Below are 19,874 nucleotides of genomic sequence, written 5' to 3'. Positions count from 1 at the left end.
ATTCCGGCGGAACCAACTCACCTGGGGCTGGGATGTGGATGCGGATGTGGAGGGTGTGGGATTTTCGTTAGGATGAAACCTAATAAGTTTGGAGCACGCAAGCGATGGGCCATTTTCAAGCTATTTGACTGACATGCTGTCCGCTCATAAGTCGCTTTTTGCCGGGCATTGTAAACATGAATAAGACATTAGCAGCACAGTTTACATGTGCGGGTAGGCCAACTGAGTGGGCACAATTCCATTTGGGGGATCCATCTCTAGTCGGTGCTCCTGCAAATTATTATTATTTGGGAAATATGTTAATTTAATGCCTGGGCATGGCTTCAATTGGACCTTTCGGCCTCGGTACGTTTTGCAAGCCCAAATTGAAATGTCTGAGCCTTTAAATATTCATTGCCTACTTCTAGGCGCCTTCCACATGCATTTAACATGAGCACGAGTGTGTGTGTGTCGCATTTAATTTAATTGAAACATTTAATTACAGTGTCCAGCCGTAGTATCGGCATCTCGAGTGCGTGAATATTTGAACGAGCATTTCAGCATCGCTGCAAAATCAATTCTCGGGTGAGCCTTTAAAAACAGCAAATTGAAACCGAAATAGAGAGAAAAAACGCAAAGCCGCAGTAACAAAAACCGAAATGTGTCTCGGGATAATCGTCAGCCAAATTGCATTTCCATTGCGACATTAAAATGCAATTTGGGCGGGTCGCCGACTCCAGTTATTGTCAAACTGTTGCCTCTTTAGCGGATTAATATTTCTGTAAATACCACCCAAAGAGCTGAACGAAATAACGAAATAAAAAAAAAACGCACAAGAAAAACAGGCGGAAAAACGGAAAATTCATCAGCAACAGCACAGTCAAACATGTCGACCATAAAGCTGCTCATTATCGGTAAGTTTTATCTCACAATTAAACAGAAACAAAAGGGAAAAACCATTAATGGAGGCACGAACTCGAAATCTGACCGAAGCAGCGGCTGCTGTGGTTTATTTTATTTTTCTGTTTCAATTTCATTTCCATGACCCCTCATCACGAGCTTTAAAGTGGTTGAAAGGAAACAAAATTAGGCCATTCAAAGTAGTTAAAACTGTTTGTTTATATTTAAATAAAATGCATCTGAAAGCTTTTTAATTATAGTACTATTTGGAATAATCCAAGCACTAGCATATCAAAATTGAAATACAAGAATATAGTTAAATAATAGTAATTTCATATAGTGCCATATAACCTTTCTACAAAATACTATTACTTCCTTATGGAAAGCAGCTTTTCTCGGTTTTATTAAGAAATTCTTTTAAGAGATGCACAAACCGTGCTGTTAGAAGCCATCGCCATATGCACCTCTTTTGCAACCCAGTCAATTGCATTTTCCCTGCCTGACTGACTTCCACTTTGGCCCCTCCTGCATTTTCAGTCTCCATTTTTTGTTCCACCATGTCACGCCCCCGTTTTCCCTGCCACTTGTTATCTGGCCCTTCTGGCGGTTTTCATTTTTATGTGCGCTCTGGGAAATTTCACAATGCCGCAAAAGGCGTTTACGTGAAGGGGCGAAGTGGGCCGAGTGACCATAAACAAAAGACACCACCACCCACTCATCAACAACATTATGGACATCATCCTTCTTCCAAGCCCAATTCCGAAAAAAAAATTCGGTTAACAATTCATTTCCGCGCTTTGGGCTCCATAAATTGCTTTTATTAGGCAGGCGCAACGAAAAGTGCGGAGTTCGTATATATGGGTAATAATAATATACTTCAAGTTTTTGCATAACAAATAAAACGAAACAAATTAAGAGGTTATGCAGGAGCGCGGGTGTAATGGTTCTCGTGCACGGAAAAAATTGGTATAATACATATATATAAAAAATTAATAAATGGCAATAACCAATAATCAAACAAAACCGGCAAATTTCTAGCGATGAATGGGCGATATGAATAAATTATAAAAGCATATATGATGATATATGTCGCACAATGAATTTGCATTAATGTTGGCTGTTTATGAACGTAGGTTTTTATAGGGACGATGAATTTCGCATATTTTTGTATAATTTGATATTACCCAAAGGCAAAGTTTAAAGAAATAAACGTACATAAACTTTAAAATTTGCATTGTTAAATTTGGTGTATAAACGAATGCAAAGGCAACAATATTTGAAACACAAAAGTTGTGCATAATATATTTATGTTTATTCGCAAGCCTGACAAAGCGAGAAAAATCATTATTGTTTTCAGTGTAAACCAGCCCTCGAGGCAGTGACAAGTTGTGAAGCGGCCCAGTCAGGGTCAGCTTTTGGTTTGGACCAAGTTGTTGACAGCGCGTCCTGGGCACGCAGGCAATAAAATTCAATATTTCATTAAAACGCACGTTACGCATACGCCGTGTGGCACGAGTCCAAGCCAAACGAAACGGAAAAAGGCAACCGCAGACTGCGTGATGTTGTTGCTTTTATCACACGCAGGTCCGACGTTCAAATCGGATTTCGTGTTATTAGCACTGGACTCACCGCTCCCCATTTCCCATTTCCCACACGCTTTTCCGCGTTTTCCTATACGAATTTCCATGCACAGAGGAAAATATTCATTAAATACGTGTTGTTGGCATATAAAACAGCATCTTTTCTTTATAAAACTTTAATCAAACTGTACACTTTTTATATTTAATGCGAGTGCGGAACGTTGTATCCTTGGAGGTGGCCAAATTAGAGTTATTTTTCCTCTGTATACCTCCTTTTTTTTTTTATTTGTGAGACAGAGCAAATGTCGACTGAGAGTTCTCGAATTTCGCCCACGAATTGAGTCGTTTGCCGCTGTGGACTTCTCACTGACATTTCCCGGTTGTTTGGCCATCTCTTTCGCACCGCATGCCGCCATCTCTTTCCATTTCTCCGGGCTTTGGGATTGGGTTTGGCTTCGGGTGGCCTCTGGCTTTTGGTTTTTGGTTAGGCGGCTGCGACGCTGACAGATTATTTGCTTTATTATTCATAAGAACTACAGCGAGCTGGGGGTCATGAGGCACTGCTGTAATTCATTGTGTTTCAGGGGGTAACAAAGGGTAGATTGTTACGATTCCATCACAATGAGAGTTCAGTTGTGCCGAAATGGAATTGCAATTGCAGTGGAATTGAAATGGATGAGTGCTTCTGGTTAGACGAATAAAAAGGAGCTGCGCTTTCTTTAGAGCAATTTACGTTAATAGAAATGAACTTCATTTTTTTGTTTAACTTCTGAACAAAGTGCATAGTCCATAGTCGTTCGTTTTGGAAAGTAAAATTTGAAATCAGTTGAATTTATGTAATATTTAATTATAATATTGCTTGGAAATTAAAATAAATATCTTAGAAATATTCCAATTAACTAACTAGCTAGAGATTTTTTCACTCACCTCGCCATAAAATTTGGTAAGTCCCTAGAATCTGGATAATTCCTTAAAACCAAGTGTAATTAACTTTGTTGCCGGCAGGGGGCGTCAGCCCAACATCCCACCAGCTTAATGACCCCTAGAGGGAGACACTCACAGCCGTCGATAAAAAGCATTTCAATGCCTAATCCGCTCGAAACGACGTTTACAGGGTGTGGGGTGCGTTCAGGCCCGTTGGCTAGTGTCTAGATTGTAATGTAGCTACTCATTTGGATTTATTAATTGCGTCCTGGCATTGTGCGTAGCAAGTAAATTAATTAGCAAATACTTGCTTTAATAATCAGTTTAATGGAATTTGTAATTTAATGCGCCTAACGAGGGAGTTTTATGAGGAGATTACGAAGGCGTAGACGCCTGCCCGCCTTCCCCACACTTATTGATTTTCCTCGCATTGAAATCGCTCCGTCTGCGTTGGCAATGTTTTACTGTCTGACAAGTCACCGCACGACCAGACCACAATTTGTTTAAGCGGCTTTAAATATTTCAACATGCCAACTTGCCAATCGAGCCCGCAAATGGAAATGGAAGGGGCCCGGTGTCAAGGGTCACTCAACTCCAATCGGCGAACTGGACAGTCAATCACTTTGTACAACTTTTTATGGCACGACATTAATTGATAGCCAGCCGTACTGGTGTTACAAAATGCTGGCACTCGGAAAATAAAGAAAGCTATAAGTTTGTAAACTGGTAATTAGCCTAAGCCTAAGCTCAAGTCCAGTCTAATTACAAAAGTTTATTGCTAATCTATTCCAAGAAAGAGCAAAAAAATGAACTGTGTTTAACACCAATGAAATCATTCGCAATTAATAAATATTCCGCTCGATTTATTTTTCGAATTTAGTATTCCTGTTTTTTTCCGAGTGCATATTTAACTGAAATACGGATCGTAAAAGCCAATTGAAATTGCTGTTTTTTTTTTTGCAAGAGTCGGGAAATAATTATTTGCGTGCTTGGCGAGTTTTCCATTTTACGATTTGATATGCTAAATAGCCGAAAAGTCGGCTATAAATTTTTAAAGCTTTCAATTATAATGACGATAAGCGTCACGTAGCAATGGCACCTCTCCACCTCCGCAGAGATAAGTTTCGCCGGAGTTTGGGAAATATATTTTCCGGCACATTGCACAATCCACTGCAAAGCTCAAAAACACACGCCCAAACCAACGAACAAACTCGAATTGCATAAATTTCGCAAGAGCTAGCGGGGAGGTGGGCGTGGCCACAGTTGGCCCGATAAACGCTGCTGCAAATGCTTAAAGACTTGTCATATCATTGCCACACACGTGTGTGTGTGTGTGTGTGCGGTCTCTCTGTGTGTTATCTTTTAATTAAACATGAAAGTGAGTTTGGCGAGCAAATTTGCTCAAACACACTGCAGCAAACAAGACAAACAGACAAACAAACCGCCCGTGGCAAGCACACAAATCATTAAAAAATAAAGCAAAACAAGCCAAAGGAATCGGGTTTAAAAATGTGTTTCCAAGTAAGGCTGGCTCAAAATTCACCACATTTTCCCGGACAAAGGTGAGTGTCAACGACTTGGAGCTGCTTCTGACAGCATGCCAAAATATCGCTTTAAAGAAACTTTGGAACATTTCAAGCTCCTTTCCTGCTTGTGCGATTTTTGGTCGTATTTAGGAAGTTGCTCGACAAAGTTTTGGTATTTCAAGCGAATAGTTATGGAATTTTATAAGCTGGTTCTCTATATGGTACTGCTGGCCAGAAAACTAAGAAGATACCAACCAATGAATACTAACACATTAATTAGTAACGTACATTCTCGGGCAATGAGATGAAATTAAAGTGAGGCTTCTTGGCTTTTCTACAATTTTATTAAATTCCGCGTAACTTAGTTTACCCCAATCAATTTCTGCCACCGCCTGAAAGCCTTCCCCTTCGACGTAAAGCTTATACAACCAATTTAGACAAATTCCTGTTTGCTCAGTATGAGAGAAACCAACCGTGGAATCAACCCACACACATTGCCGCAAAAAAGACCGGAGACACAAGTTCCTTGTGTACCTTCAGCCATAAGTCCACGCCGTACAAACATGTCAACCGAGCACTAAACCACATTAAGAGGAGCGCAGATATAGCCCACTTTCCGCCCTGAAAATATAGAGAATGTGGCCGGGTTGGGATGGATCTTTATGCCCCGGCATCGTTTTAAGCGCCAGAGGAACTCAAATAGCGAACGCAGTCAGCATCCGACATGTGTGACAAGACAATGGCATTAGTTGCACCGAGCTCGGCTGCCTTCTGTATGGTATACGGTATATGGTATAGCCACCATAAGTTATGAAAGTTATTCCAAAATTTATAAGATTTTTCCACCTGACACACAGAACACGTCTGCTTTGCTGGGCAATAAAAACGTGGCAGAAGTCCTAAAAACAAACAGCATACGCATATCTAATTGAAGCCGTTCCATAACACCCATACCTCCAACCCAGAAATGTGAACCACATTTTACACAGACGCTTACACCAGTCTGCAAAAAAAAAAGAGGAAAAAGAATATATAGAAGCTGGAGTGGGAAGTCGCTGGAAATCAAAGGCAGCGAATAAACCGCAGACACAATCACCAGAAAATGTCCTTTGGGTGTAAAATCGATTAAGGCTTCTTGGGGATGGGCGACAAGTGCGGAAGAACGGAAGTCAATCAGCGGGCTGGGAAATATCACTGCTCCCCAGACATCAGGGAATTACACATGCTCGGCATTACAGGTGTGTGAAGGCATGCGAAAGTGCCTGGCTAATAAGCCATCGACATCTCGAAGATCCCATCTCGGTCTTTGTGCCGGCGACATTAATACTTGGGGAATGGATAAAGATTTAGTTGTTAGCATAACGACTACAAGATACCGAGCACGGGCTTGATACTTTATGATTTTGTGGGCAATTCCCACACTTTAATGTAATAGAACTTAACTTTGCATTCCTTACTTCATTTGCAAGATATATGTAGCATATATTGCCTTCGCATATTTTCACTACAACTTGTTACGCTCCCTTAATAAGGGTATCAAATAAGGAACGGATGTGTTTGGCATTAGCAAAAGAATTTCCCTCGTGTTTGCCGCGACGACAGAGCTGGCAGGGAGCTGGATGTGGAGCAGGGGAATCCTGGGAAGACAGACACGATGATGAAGGGTGATGGAGTGGGCGGTCTCCTGTTTGGTGTACATGCTTGGTTTACTGTAATTGCACGACAAAGTAAGCGCGTAACTGCATATTTACATATCACTCGGCGACAAGGACATCAACTCGATGAGGAGCGCGGAGAAGGGCGGGGCTGGAGAATGAATTAAAATAAATTAAAGCGAGCTTTCAGGCGCTCTTCGCGCACATGTAAATAATGCAACGCAATTTTTCTCACGCGAGAGTTCCGACAATGACTGCTTTTTTCCTGATTGATATGTCCGTCGTCCTGCTCGAAGGATCTTATCCGCTCAAGCTCAAGGTGTTGAATCATTTAAGATGTCGCAGCCATCAGCATCTCCATCTCGCTTTGATTGCAACGTTGCCCAAGGATGCTGATGAAGGATGTGCCCCCGAAGCACTCGAGTTATTACGACTGCTCGTGGCATTCCATTCCGCGCCCTGGGCGTTCTCCCCTTGAAAGGCAAATCAATTAGATACATGAATCTGGTGAAAACCAGTGATATATGTATATGGAAAGCCTCGGGCGGTTGATTAAAGTGCTATGCCAAGCCAAGAAGTAAAACGATGCATGGTGTTCAAAGTGTGGAGATGGATTTAGGGTATGTTATGTTTAGACCATCAACAATGCAATTGATTTTAGTTAAAAATATAGGATTTCAATATAAAAGAATTCTAATTATGATAAAATGTTGCATCTGGTTGTATTAATGATGTTAAACCATATCTATCAGATTTCCAGCGAAAAGCAGCTTGCCATAGAAACTGAATGCTGGTTGTGGCTTTTAATTCAGTTTTTCTTTCATGAAAGGACTAAACCAAACATATGTGCACAAACGAAAGCCAACTATAAATATTCTGCTAGATAACACACATATCGCACAACTTTTGCTGAACAGAGAACATAAATTATGTGGTAAACTATTGCCAAAGCGAAAAGGAAAGCACCGGACAAAAACGAAAAGCGAAGAATTCGGACTTTCAGCGGAACCGACTTGCAGCACCTTGGTTACCTTTGTCCACTCTTTATCCGTTCTTTGTCCGTTCTCATTTTGTGTCAGGTATTTTCCCCACATTTACCCCCTTCCCACTCTCACAACTGTCAACTGTACACTTGGGCATGTCTTCGCTACGCATTCGCCACTGGTCCGCCCCTATTTTCCGCCTTGCATGCTCCTCTTTGGCGGCGGCAGGTTGTTAATCCACATACAAATATTGCGCATACGCCCCGTGAAGCTGAAAGCAAAAACTAAACTACACACTCAGAGAAATAGCAGAGAAATATTTAAAAGAAATATTGCTAAAAAATAATTCGTTGGAAATTTGTATATGCTATGCATTTTCTTTCCACTAGATTAAACTCCTGCATAAGCTGACATCTGCTTGGCAAATAAAGATTTATAGAATTGTTAAGCTAACTATTTACCTGCAAAACTCACTGAAGCGTAATATAAATTTGTGTCGGTAGATCGTAGATCTGTCCTCTTTTTCCAGTTAGTCAGTCATTTTGGTCAGAGAAAGAGTTTTCCCTTTTTGCGCATAGTGTTGGGTAGGACTTGCTGGGAATTCCAACATTTCGTTATCCGAGTGCATTTCGTTCACAACTAGGTGAGCTTTGTTTTGCCTTTGCTTTCGCCCTCGCTCTGTTGTTTTATTAACCCAATAACTAAATGGCGAGTGCCCCTTTTAAGCGCCTCATTCCATTCTCTTTTTACGCGCGCGTCAGCCGTAGGCAAAAAGCCAGGGTCCAAATGAGTGGAATGCGGGTGCCTTGTCTTTTGTTTTGTGTGTGTACGCTCCACTTGTCAACTGCAGCAGGTGCTACTGCTGCACAGGGAAGCCACGTTCTCCGCCTTTTACTATATTTTTGCCAGCTACTTATCTAACACCTTTGACTCCATTACGTCGCTTCCTGCGGCAGCAGGCTTACCTGTCATGGCAACCCATCCCGAGCTTGGCTTGTCGGGATTTTAATTAGCACTGGAGATGCAACAGGAGCTTCTCCTCCGGCTGCTCTGGCGCCCCACAAAAGCGGGGGATGTCCAGTGCAGAGTTTCCTGCATGTCCTTGCTTCACACCGTTTTAGCTGCTCGCTGGTTCGGCAAAACGTTTTGGCCCCCGTTTATCTGCTTTCCTTTCGTTGACACGCTCTTGTCGCTCATTATCCTTTATGAATTTTTCATAAACGGAGGAGCACAGCAGCGGCAGGAGCAGAAGCAGGAGCAGGAGCAACAGCAGTAGCAGCTAAAAATTAAATAAAAAGGACCAAAGGCAGCGCGAGTTGCCAAAGAAACTTCCAGCAATTGAAATTATATATTTCTCTTTTTTTGGCGGCGAAGGATAATTTCTTAAGCACGTGCCGGGCAAGCTAATGCCACAAAAGGCAGAAAGATGGAGCCAACCCAAATTAGATTTAAGCAACTCCATTGAAGTGTGGATCAGGGGAATCCCCGTAACCTTAGCTCAGCAGAAGTCGCCCCAAGGATGCCTCCTTTTTCTTCCCCTTCTCCTTCCTAACTGGAAATTCGCCCTCTTGCCACGTGGCGTTGCATTTTTTATTACAATTTCGCACTTCTGCAGCTCTTTTCTTGTGGGGGCTGTCAGGGGTTAACATTTGTGTGGAGTGCGGGTTAAGGAGGGGAATTTGGCCCTTTGCAGGTGCTGGTTGCACTTTTTGTGATGCCTTATTCCCCTTCACTCGAAATAATATTTTGGCTACTTGTAATTTATTTCAAGCAAAGCTGTGCGAAGGGTAAATTTCACAGAAAAAAAGTTTTTAAATTAATTATAATATAATACGTTTGTCATTGTCTTATTAAAATGATTTCTAGTTACTTTATAACATTAATATGACAACTCGTATTGAATTCAAAGGACGGATGATGATACTCTTCGCACCTTTCTCATTGTTTTCCCTACAGTTAATTGCTTCCTTTAGCACTTTCTAATTTCCAGGGTATCTCTGAGTGCCCATCTCTCCTGGGACATTTTCCCAGTGTTTCACTGCCACCTGCAGAGAATTGTTACCCAACGGACGGAGCTGTGTGCATAATTTCTTGTTGTGCAAATTGCGGAGCTTAGTTTTCTTATTTCCCTCGCTTTTTCAGCGTTCCAGTTGTTGTTCTGCTTTCAATTAGAATGAGCGAGGCAACAGTTTGTCCTCAACCTTTTTCATCTCAAAGCCGCCGGCAATTGTCTTTCTGTTGTAAGTGGGATGCTAAATCTGCGGCAACTTCTTCGCATTTTATGCAAGGAAAGGTGTGCGCAAAGATTGGGTATGGGGAAAACTCGGAGAAAACCAAGGGAAAACCCAGGCCCAGCTGCACTTTTGTTTCGAGTCGCTGAGCCACGACACTCTACAGTTTTTGGCCCCAAGGCCCAGACGGATGCTCCCTGCCATAACTAAAATAAGACACTCGGCGCTGCTGCTCTTTCCTGCAGGTTTTTCTTCACGTTTTCCAGCATTTTTCACCGTGCACTCCGCCTTTTGCACTCGCCGTTCCATTTTGAATTCCCGCCTCTATTGTTGTTTTCCCACCGCCACTCGAGTGGCACTTTTGGCATTGTACACACTGATATATGGATCTTTTGAGTCTCTAATTGTTATGCTCTTTTAGAGGGTATATCACCGTTTTTCTGCTTTTTCCAATTACTTGTTTCAATTCTTAGTCATACAGTAACATATAACATCAAAAGGCATTAAATTCAGAAAACATGCAGTATGAGGTTAATCTTTAAACTTGCTTTAAATATTTTTAATTTGTGTGACTTATGGTTATGTTATGGAGGCATGTTATGGAAATAATTTCATATGATACTTTACATTAATATAGTATATTCATAGAGTCGTCGCGTTTTTTTATTTTATTCAGCATTTATTGTTCTGCCATAAGCTGGAAATTAAAGAAAGGCTTTTCCTGACACCTGCATTGTTTGTTTGCCTGTTGTTTACCAGCTTGTGGTCCAAGATGTGGGACTGTCTGCCTGGCACCTCAGCTGAGTCTCCTTTGCAGTCTCGTAATCTTCAGCTAACTTTGATTATAAACGAACTGAATGCAGCGGTTACAGGGCGTCTCGTGCACTTGCACCTGGCTTTTATACTACTTCCTTTCAGGGACTTCCCCTTTTAATTTCTCAGGACGCAGGATATCCTGCGCCGATGACAACGGCAGCCTTCGCACTTTCGCTTCAAAAGTTTTTCTCATCATAAAATACCATACCGCGCCAAAGGCCCTTTGACAGTTTTAGAAGGCGCGCGTTTTTAATCAGTCGCATGAGTTGCGCCTCGCTGCGCTTTACAACACTTTACGACCCCTTTTCCCAGCTTTCCACTTTGTGGCGTTCAATGTTCAGCGTTCAGTTTCAAGATTTTAGGGTTCAACGGGTGGTTTGCCGGAGCTCAGAGGGCATTCCACAGCGAAATGTGTGCGATTTGCGGTTCGTTATTGAATATTTGAGATAAAGTTCGCTTTGAAGAGGAGCTGGGAAACTAGTATAATGGAAAGTAAGGCAAAAGAGCTATTTTCTTGCTGCTGGAGAGGAAATAACGAAGCTTTTGGAGATTATTTCTTAGAATAATTACAAAATTACTTATGTAATATACTCACGAAAATTTATTGATTTCATAGCTAAGCACTTGAAAATTCTTCTAATCACTTTAGCACAAACATTTCTTTCGATTCAAATCAATTTGATTTCGTACGTTTGAAACCACAATCGAGCAATTGAAACGAAATTGCAATAGATTTTAATTTGCAAATTGTTGTTCCCAACACTCATTTAATAACGCCTGAATTGAATGCCTAGTGTCCATTGCTTAATAACTCAAATATTATAATTACAATGGAATTGAATTATTCAAATACCTGAGCAGCAGCTTGTGTGTCTTGTCTTCTTCATAATGAATTCACTCGCTTAAATAAATACAATATTTATGGATTAATTATTTAAAATGCCAGTCTTTACCCGACGCAAACACTCGAGCTGAATTGAATCAATCCCATCAGACAGACATTGATGAGCTATAAGTGTGTCAACATGAATTGCAATCGAAGTGATGTAAACATTTTTTTTAATAAATTTTAAATAAACAGCGAGTCGCGAACAGAAGGTAAATATTTGCATTAGATGCGATACTTTTTCACTTTGAGTTGGGTCTCTATGCCAGCCCATCACCCCTCATCGCCGCTATCCAACACTGTTTATGGTATTATGCCAGGGACAACTTCTGTTTGCTTTATAAATTATTGACACTTTATTGACAGGAGTGTGGAACAATGGCGCATCAGCTTCATTATGCCTCTCGACGCTCATTGATTGTCGGATCCAGTGAACATTCACATACATATACATACATAAAACGTACATACACATTCATGTGTACATAGCTACCCAATTTTTCTCCAGCTCGACAATTACGGCAAAATGAACGCCTTTTAAGCCCTCACGCACAATTGGCCAATTTATAAATTATGAAAAAACTAACAGAATGTGTGCATAAAATATTAAAGTGCAACTAATAAATAATGAATGCCACAGACAGAGAAAAAAGCATAGCAGCAAAAATGATAATATGAATTAAGTCCATTTGACACCTTTTGTTGGCATGAAAATCTTTTTTCCTTCACTTTGGCACGTCGCACGTGGTCGCAAAGCAAAAAATAAAATTAAGTGCAATATAAAGTTATTTATTTGCATAAATAATTAAATAACTTGTGTGAGTGGCGGTGCGTGCGTGTGGGTGGGTGCGTATCCCCAACAAATTGATTGTGGTGCGCAATCAAGTGGAAACAGCCCCCTCGACTGACTGAGCAGCTGAAATTCAAATGAAATATCCAGTTCGCAGTGGGAATTGATTGATTACAAAGCATAACCAACCAGCTCGTGGGATCAGTTAAGTGTATGGGTATTTATCTGCAGGGACCTCGAGAATATTTACAAGGAGCTTAGGATTTTTGGAGATTATAGCAGAACAACAACATTCAAATATGTCTCATATTTACTGAGACTTAAGTTTATATAATCTTTTAATATAGTTGCACAAAAATGTAATTCGTAAAGATGTATTTTACTCGAAATGACATTAAATGCAAATATTCATTTATATTGCCGGAACGCAAACATGAATTGATTAAATTATAACGTAATCAAGTTCAACCAAATAATTTGTTGATCATTTTCGGAGCGTGCAAAAAGTGGCATCTCGTGTCAATCAATTCAGGCGGCTAATTGCACAAATTTTATATTCCATATTAATTTACATCTCATATAAATTAATTCCCGTTTTTCCATCGATGCTGGGATTTATTCATGAAGTTGTCATGGGAATAGGGCCTCGTATGAAGTGACATAAGCTCCATTTTTTGTATGGATTCGGTACCATTTCACTTTTATTTGTCCACCCACCTAGCCAATTCCGATTGCGATTCGTTCGTCACTTTTGTTTGTGCGACAACTGATTTATATCAATTTCCATGAAGCATTTCACTTATGTAACGTGTAACGCGCATGATTAAGCGCACACGGGGCTTTATGAGTTAAATCTGTTTGCATTAATTAAAAGCACCGCGTAAAGACTACAGTTGATGTTGACGAACTGTATTTGCGGTAATGACTTTGGCATGTTTACCATGCAATTTATGGAAAACAAAGGTGAAAAACTGAGCCGAACGCCCCCCTTCAATCACATTAAAGCTTTATTAAGTAAAAATTGAACCAGCTCGAATTCCATTTCGTTTTCATTTTTATTTCCCTCATCATCATCGCAAAAAAAAAACAATTCTTTCGGAGAGGGGAAAAACGTCAATACGGCGTAAATAAAACACAATTTGTCTCAATAAATTTTCAATTAACGTTGAAACATCTCAGCTTTCCCGAAAAGCCACAGACAGCTACATTTTAGCGGAGCGGGGTATGCGCTTGTCTATCTGATTGACAAGAAACGAGTCAAAATTGAAATATAAATGAAGCACCATTTTGCGCAGCCGAAAAGGGGGAAAATTCAGCGCGCAAAACGCTGGCGAGTTTTCCAAAAGCGAGCCAAAAATTCGCAATATAAATTTTGGGCCATCAAAAAGAGAAAGCCTGAAAAGCGAAAGAGCAGCGGACGAGCGGATGAACTTGTGACTGTTGCCATATATACAAATATATATCCTGTCGAGGAACCTATGTGTAAGCAGTGATGCTTTGAAATATGCAACACTAAAATAATTTAAAGTTAAAAAAATATTCAAATTTGAAATAAAACCCACTCAAAGTATTCTAAAAGCATATCCCATTTTTATATCCAAAAATAATTCGTTTTCTAGCATTTAATTCCTTTTTTTTTTTGCCAAACAATTTTGTTATGAAATCGAAACAGGTTTGTTTTCTCTTAATTTATTTTATTTATTTGTAATATTTTTCGCATCCACAATTAACACACTCCATTCCACTCCACTTGCACCTGTCCAAAAAATACATATACCCAAAAGTTCTGTGAGGACAACAACTAAACAAGTTTTTGGCGTTTTGTCAAAAATCAAATTACGACTCTATGCCCAAAATGCAAATTTTTCGCCCGAGGCAGGCTCGAATTGGGGTCCAGTTATTGGTTGGGTTGGGAAATCCCTGAAAAAACGAGCGAAATACGTTGACGGGACAGAGATGCACTCGAAAGGCTGCCAAAAGTTTAGCAATTTATGGCTGCAACGGAAAACTGATTTTGAATCTGAATCTGCCGGTTTATAGCCGACATAAGCATGCAATTGACAGGCTGTCTGCTTTTAAAACTCTAGGTCCACTTCCTTTTCGGAGCAGATCAACAGGATATAATGAACATTACGCTCCCCCCCAAAAGTCAATGCACAATAGCTAAATGAGTGGATAAAATGCCCGGGGGAGGATGAAGTTAGAATCTCGGAGTGGTGAGCGTTTCATCATTCAGTTAGCCAAACAATAAGGAGCCAGGATGCGGGGGACTGGGCAGGAACTCGGCTGCAATCAACATAATCGTCGAGCAGGAAAGACCCGTCCACCAACAACGGCGGGCCATGACAATTTCAAATGAATGTTAAATACCACTGGCGGGCGGGGGGTCTCGTACTTGTCGAGGGGGGGATTCGTCGGGGGCACTGGGGCCTCAAAACAGAAACAAACGAGCGGCGTCGACAAACATAACAAAAACAGCGGAAGCAACAACAGGAGCAGACAGCAAAAAGAAATTAGTCGGTGAAGATATAACTCGAATTGGGGATACCCCATATTATTGGTTTAATTAGTAATACAACTGGAAAATGAGAGAGCAAACTATACGCAATTATACTGTATTACTCCTAGTTTATTTCCATTTTATCTTTATAATTGATTAGTTCTAACACTCCTAAATATTTAGATGAACTTAGAAAGCATCATTTGTTTTGCCCCATCTCAAGAATCATACATTCCCTATTGTTTTGGTGTCTGCACAGACAATATGCCCCATTCCTTATGCATACCTCACATAAAAATGTAAAAACAAGCAGAACAAGTAAACATTTTTGCCAGCAGCGACAGCGGCAACAAAAGCCTTGCCACATGCTGCGACGCCAGCAACAAGCAGCAATAACAATTGCTGCAACAGCAAACACACACACCAACAACAACAACGGCACATCAACCGGCAACAATAGCAACAATAACTGAGGGGCAACAACAAAGTTGCATAAAAGCGCAAAGGCAACGCACACAAAAGGACAACAGGCAGTGCACAAAAACAGGACATCATCATCTGTTTGTCTCAGCCTCCGTCTGTCTGTCTGTGCAGCAACCACACAGAGAGAAAATTATGTGTAAGATGTTCTTTGAGTGTCAATTGAATATTTCCAAAGGACAGTTGTAAGAGTATTAAAACAAATCGAAAACAAATTGTGAAAATGCTTGAAAGTTGGGAGTATCAATGACCATTCCTCAAAGGAAGTATTTTAATATGAAAATGCTTTTTATCTGTGCAGTTCCTCATTCCGAAAAAAAATGCACTCTGAAATCATCAGTGGCGGTATTGTTGGGCTACTCTTGCCTTCTTGCCACAGAATGCAGCATTTAATTGCCGCGCACTGCTGTCGAAGGAGTGGGAGGGTGGCGGTGGTCCAAAGGACCTGCTCCTCGAGAATCGACAGCTAGCCTGACTGAGCTGCGAACTCCGAAAAACGCTGCTCGTCCAAAAGCTAATTAAGCTAAAAGTCAACGCTGTCCACCGAAGTTCCGCTCACCACACCCTTGACCCCTTGACTATAAGTCCTGCGAAAGTTTGCAGCGCGCCAAAACGGACGACATTCATTTAAAATTAATTAAAAGAAAATTCGCTCAACTGTAAAACGAAAAGACAAAAGAACAGAAAAAAAAGTGAATGAGGTAAGGGGAAAGAAATAAAAATTGAAGGATTTTTCTCGTGTTTCCGCATATTTTTTTAAGGTAGCTCCTGCAAGGATCGAAGTTTGAATGCTCTCGAAACATTGAATGGCATGGGAACGAACTATGAAATTAATGGATGAAATTGCATAGCTAGAAAGGTTATGAAAAATGGCAATTCAGACGTCTTTAACTGCGTTTCCTAAGTTCAAAATAACCAAACAAGGAATTTGTTAAGAATTCGAAGATGACTAATTGGGATAAATTGCTAGATTCATTTGATATGCCACAATAAATGAAATTTTAAGCATGTAGCAATTTTGTAGCATCCTATATTATGAATAAGCCAATATGTGTTAATAGTAGTTGTGAACCTTTTGAAAGGGCATTGTTTGGAATTCACATTGTTCGGAATTAAATGGCCGAAATGAAAATCAGTGCAAAGTATTTCCCAGTCGCCATCGTTGCAAATGTAGTGCAATTAATGTTTATTAACATTTGGCTTGAATGTTGGTCGCAATAAGCGGCTTTTCCGACTTACCGTTCTCCATATTGCCCTGCATCTGCCGGATGCTTTTAAGTATCTGTAACTGCGCCGACTACCCATTCCTTTTTAATTGCGAGGACAAGCGTCTCGACGGAAGTCTAGACAACAACAATAAGTGGATGGGGTTTTGGTCGAGTGTCATTCCCATTCTCATTTATTTGCAATTTTCGGCTGGAAAATATGGCTTGTTTTCTTTGAATTTCCGGAATTTTATTCGCATGTGTGGATCACATAAATTATGGCTTTCGGGGACTTAAGGCCTTTCCTCATATCCGGCAGGCAGACAAATTGGCTCTTACACTCTCTACTATATCAATTGTTAATTATTTTTATGCCTCAGGCACTGCGAAAAATCAAATCGGATCGGATTTGGCTGCCTTTTGTTTGTGTTCAATTTCCTTATAATTTTTGACTAAGCCCAAAACGTTTTCGTATCAGGGGAAATGGCAGTTTAATTGACTTTAAAGTTACAACCGAACGACTCGGTGCTGAAAATTTAATATTGCCTGCTTGAATTTCACAAAAAGTTAAGCACTTTTTTCCACTTCCAGTCACGGCCGGAATTCTCCGTCTTCATCGGTAAAAATTGAAAGTGATCCTTGCCAAATATTTGTCAGCCATGTGTGTGCCTTCCGTTCTTGCTTTTGCATCCCCTGACTGTTGGCATGTGGCTAAAGTATCTGTCTGTGTCAGAAATAATTAAATCAGACACACGAGCCACACAAAACTCGCACAGATAAACAAGCAAATTACGTGAGTTCTGCAGAAATGAGAGCCACTTGAAATGCAGCTATTCACGAACTTTCAATGCCCTACGAACTAGAATTATGGAAATGCCAGCATAAGATTTTTAAATATTAGTAATTTACCAAGTAATGCATATAAAAAAGAGAACTATTTAATATTTTACATTCTGTTTTTAATTAGTAAATATTATTAAGTGTATTATTAAACGGTTTCATTCAACTCAGGTGCTGAATTTATGAGGGTACACAACAAAGCTACGGGAACTGTGCCAAAACAATTTCGTAGAAATCGGAGATACACAATAGGTATAAAATATCAACAAAATCAAATTTTGCATTTCTACGAAGCCATACTAATAAATTAAACAAAAAATGGGAAAATGACTGGCCTGCATAGGGTCAACATTAAATATGACAGAATATAGATGAATACGTATTCAACAATTAAATGAGCTCTATTAACTAATGTCTTCTACACCTAGCTACACGAATCCTGCAATAAAACGCATATTTCGAATAGAGCCTAGACGTCAAACATATCAAGGAATCTCTACAGAAATATCACCTTAATCCGTTTAATTTTTGACCCACTTCAGTGGAAGCAATCCGATTAATGTATGAATACATCTGCTGTATCTGCACCCCCTAGAATTTCACACAAAAATTACCTCAGTAAAATGAATCTCCGCCGGGGATTCGTTTTGCGAGAGAGGAACGATGGAGAATGCCTGGGCATTTTTTTTCCATTTTTGTTTTTCATGTCCCTCACCTGTCTGTCTGAGGCTGAACACTCGGCTGTCAGGTGGAAACGGACAGCAACACCTAGGAAACTGCATACAATTAACAGCACACCGAACTCCTTCTTCTGAATTTGTATCCTTTGTGTTTCTGCTCTACGGCTACCCGCTGCCTTGGCATTCTAATTTGCATTTCTGCATTTCCCAGCGCCTCCGACAGCCTCAATTGAATTTTGACGCGGCCGATCCTGCTGCTCTTGGTCCTTTGGCTCTTTGGTCCTTTTGGTCCTTCGGCTACTGGCGGCATTATCTGCAGCACTCATTTTTTTACGGTGTGCCACGGCTTGCATGTTTTATGCATGCCCCAGCTTCTGGATAGGGATGCAGATACACAAATAAAAAAAACTGCTTGATATGCTGACCAAACGAATCCCAAAGTTCCACGTTCCCAATCCTGGTATTGATTGCTCTTGATCCACTTTTGTAAGATTTTCTATATCTTTTAAATCTTTCTTTGCACATTTTGAGATATAAATTTTAGATGATACTTGTATAATATCATATTTTTTGTTTCTGTGCATAGATACTTGGATACCAACAAAAAGTCAGAAATACAGAGCCCAAATGCTGCCAGTATCGCCAAGTACAAAAAAAAGAATTGATAAAGCTGTTTTAAGAGGAGTGCAAGTAGAATGCACTCTAAAACGAAATCCTTTTTTCACCATGTAGTTAAAATGAAATGATAAATTTGTCAGGCAAGCGAAAAAATCTTAAAAAATATAGCAGCAAGAAAATTATGATATCTCTTAAATAATATCTTGTAAAAATTGACCAATGCTGTCATAAAAATTTCTATTTATTATTCAATTAGTTATCTATTCGATTTGTTTATTTTTTGACAAATTTCTTCTTACATTTCTGCGATAAGTATCCCGACCACCTTTTTTTTAGCAGTATATTGAACTAGTGGGGTAGAAGGATGCATACAAAAGTATCTAGGACTTGAGCTTTTGTTCGCTCTCTCAACTTAACGACAGCAAAGGATAGCTGCATTTTTTGTTTGGGGGACCAGAACGATTCACAAGTTTTGGACGGTGGTGTTTATTTAAGTTTTAGTAAGGAAAACACACCTCAAAACTCCCTTTAAATCGCCATAACTCAAAGTCTGATTTCGGTTTATCTGTCCCTGCTTTTCAACGCAATGTGCTGCATGTGATTTTTCTCATACTTTGCGGATTTTCGCCACTATTTTCCACTTCTGAAAATGCGATTCCCTTGTAGCGGACATATATGGTTTTTTATTTGCACAAAAAAGGGAATGTAGATTTTTTGGCTGCGCTGCGTTTACAACTTTACTTATGCTCTGCTATTTCAATCCCGCTTTTTTCAGAAGTTTCAGCTGTGTTCTTTTTTTTGTTTAACTATCACATTGCATTGGGTTTTCTCTTTTAGTTGTATTTTTCTTCGTTTGCATTAAGCAAATTTTCTTTGGTTTCTGCTTTTTTTCCTCATCTGCTGCCGTTTTTCCCTCTCCCAGTGGGTTTTGTGGCCAATTATGTTTTTCTGCTTTTCTTTCTCTGCTTTTTTTCCTCTGCTTCAAGTCTTCTATTTTTATTTCATTTTTCCGTTTCAGTTCCCTTATGGCTTGTAGTTTTTCTGTTGTTGTTGTGATTGACATTTGACGTTTAAATGCCAAATTAGCCGTCATTTTGTGTGGAGGGTATTTGTTTTGGCCCAAGATTAGTTTGTTGGCTTAAAGATTGACTCGAACTTGTTGGGCAAACTTTAAGGGAAATCTTTTTAAGCAGAGCAGCTGCAACTGCTGAAATGACGATAAGTTTTTCCGCGCATAATGAGTGGAAAAGTTCTGCAGTATCTTTTCTCCGAAGGTAAAAG

The 19,874-nt window shown here is 40.0% G+C and overlaps 1 protein-coding gene across 2 annotated transcripts in view; it reads left to right on the top strand.

The window, feature by feature from the left end:
- LOC117150209 (hemicentin-2) overlaps window positions 1-19,874 on the top strand; it is an 86,689-nt gene that overhangs the window by 1,403 nt on the left and 65,412 nt on the right. For both annotated transcript variants that reach the window (XM_033317005.1, XM_033317004.1), the window contains exon 2: window positions 485-893. In XM_033317005.1, the coding sequence (XP_033172896.1) occupies window positions 866-893 (28 nt within the window). In that variant the 5' untranslated portion in view covers window positions 485-865. The remainder of the gene's footprint in view (window positions 1-484; window positions 894-19,874) is intronic.

This window comes from Drosophila mauritiana, chromosome 2L, assembly GCF_004382145.1.
Source record: "Drosophila mauritiana strain mau12 chromosome 2L, ASM438214v1, whole genome shotgun sequence".
Classification (NCBI taxonomy): domain Eukaryota; kingdom Metazoa; phylum Arthropoda; class Insecta; order Diptera; family Drosophilidae; genus Drosophila; species Drosophila mauritiana.
This window is presented reverse-complemented; position numbering and strand designations above follow the sequence as displayed.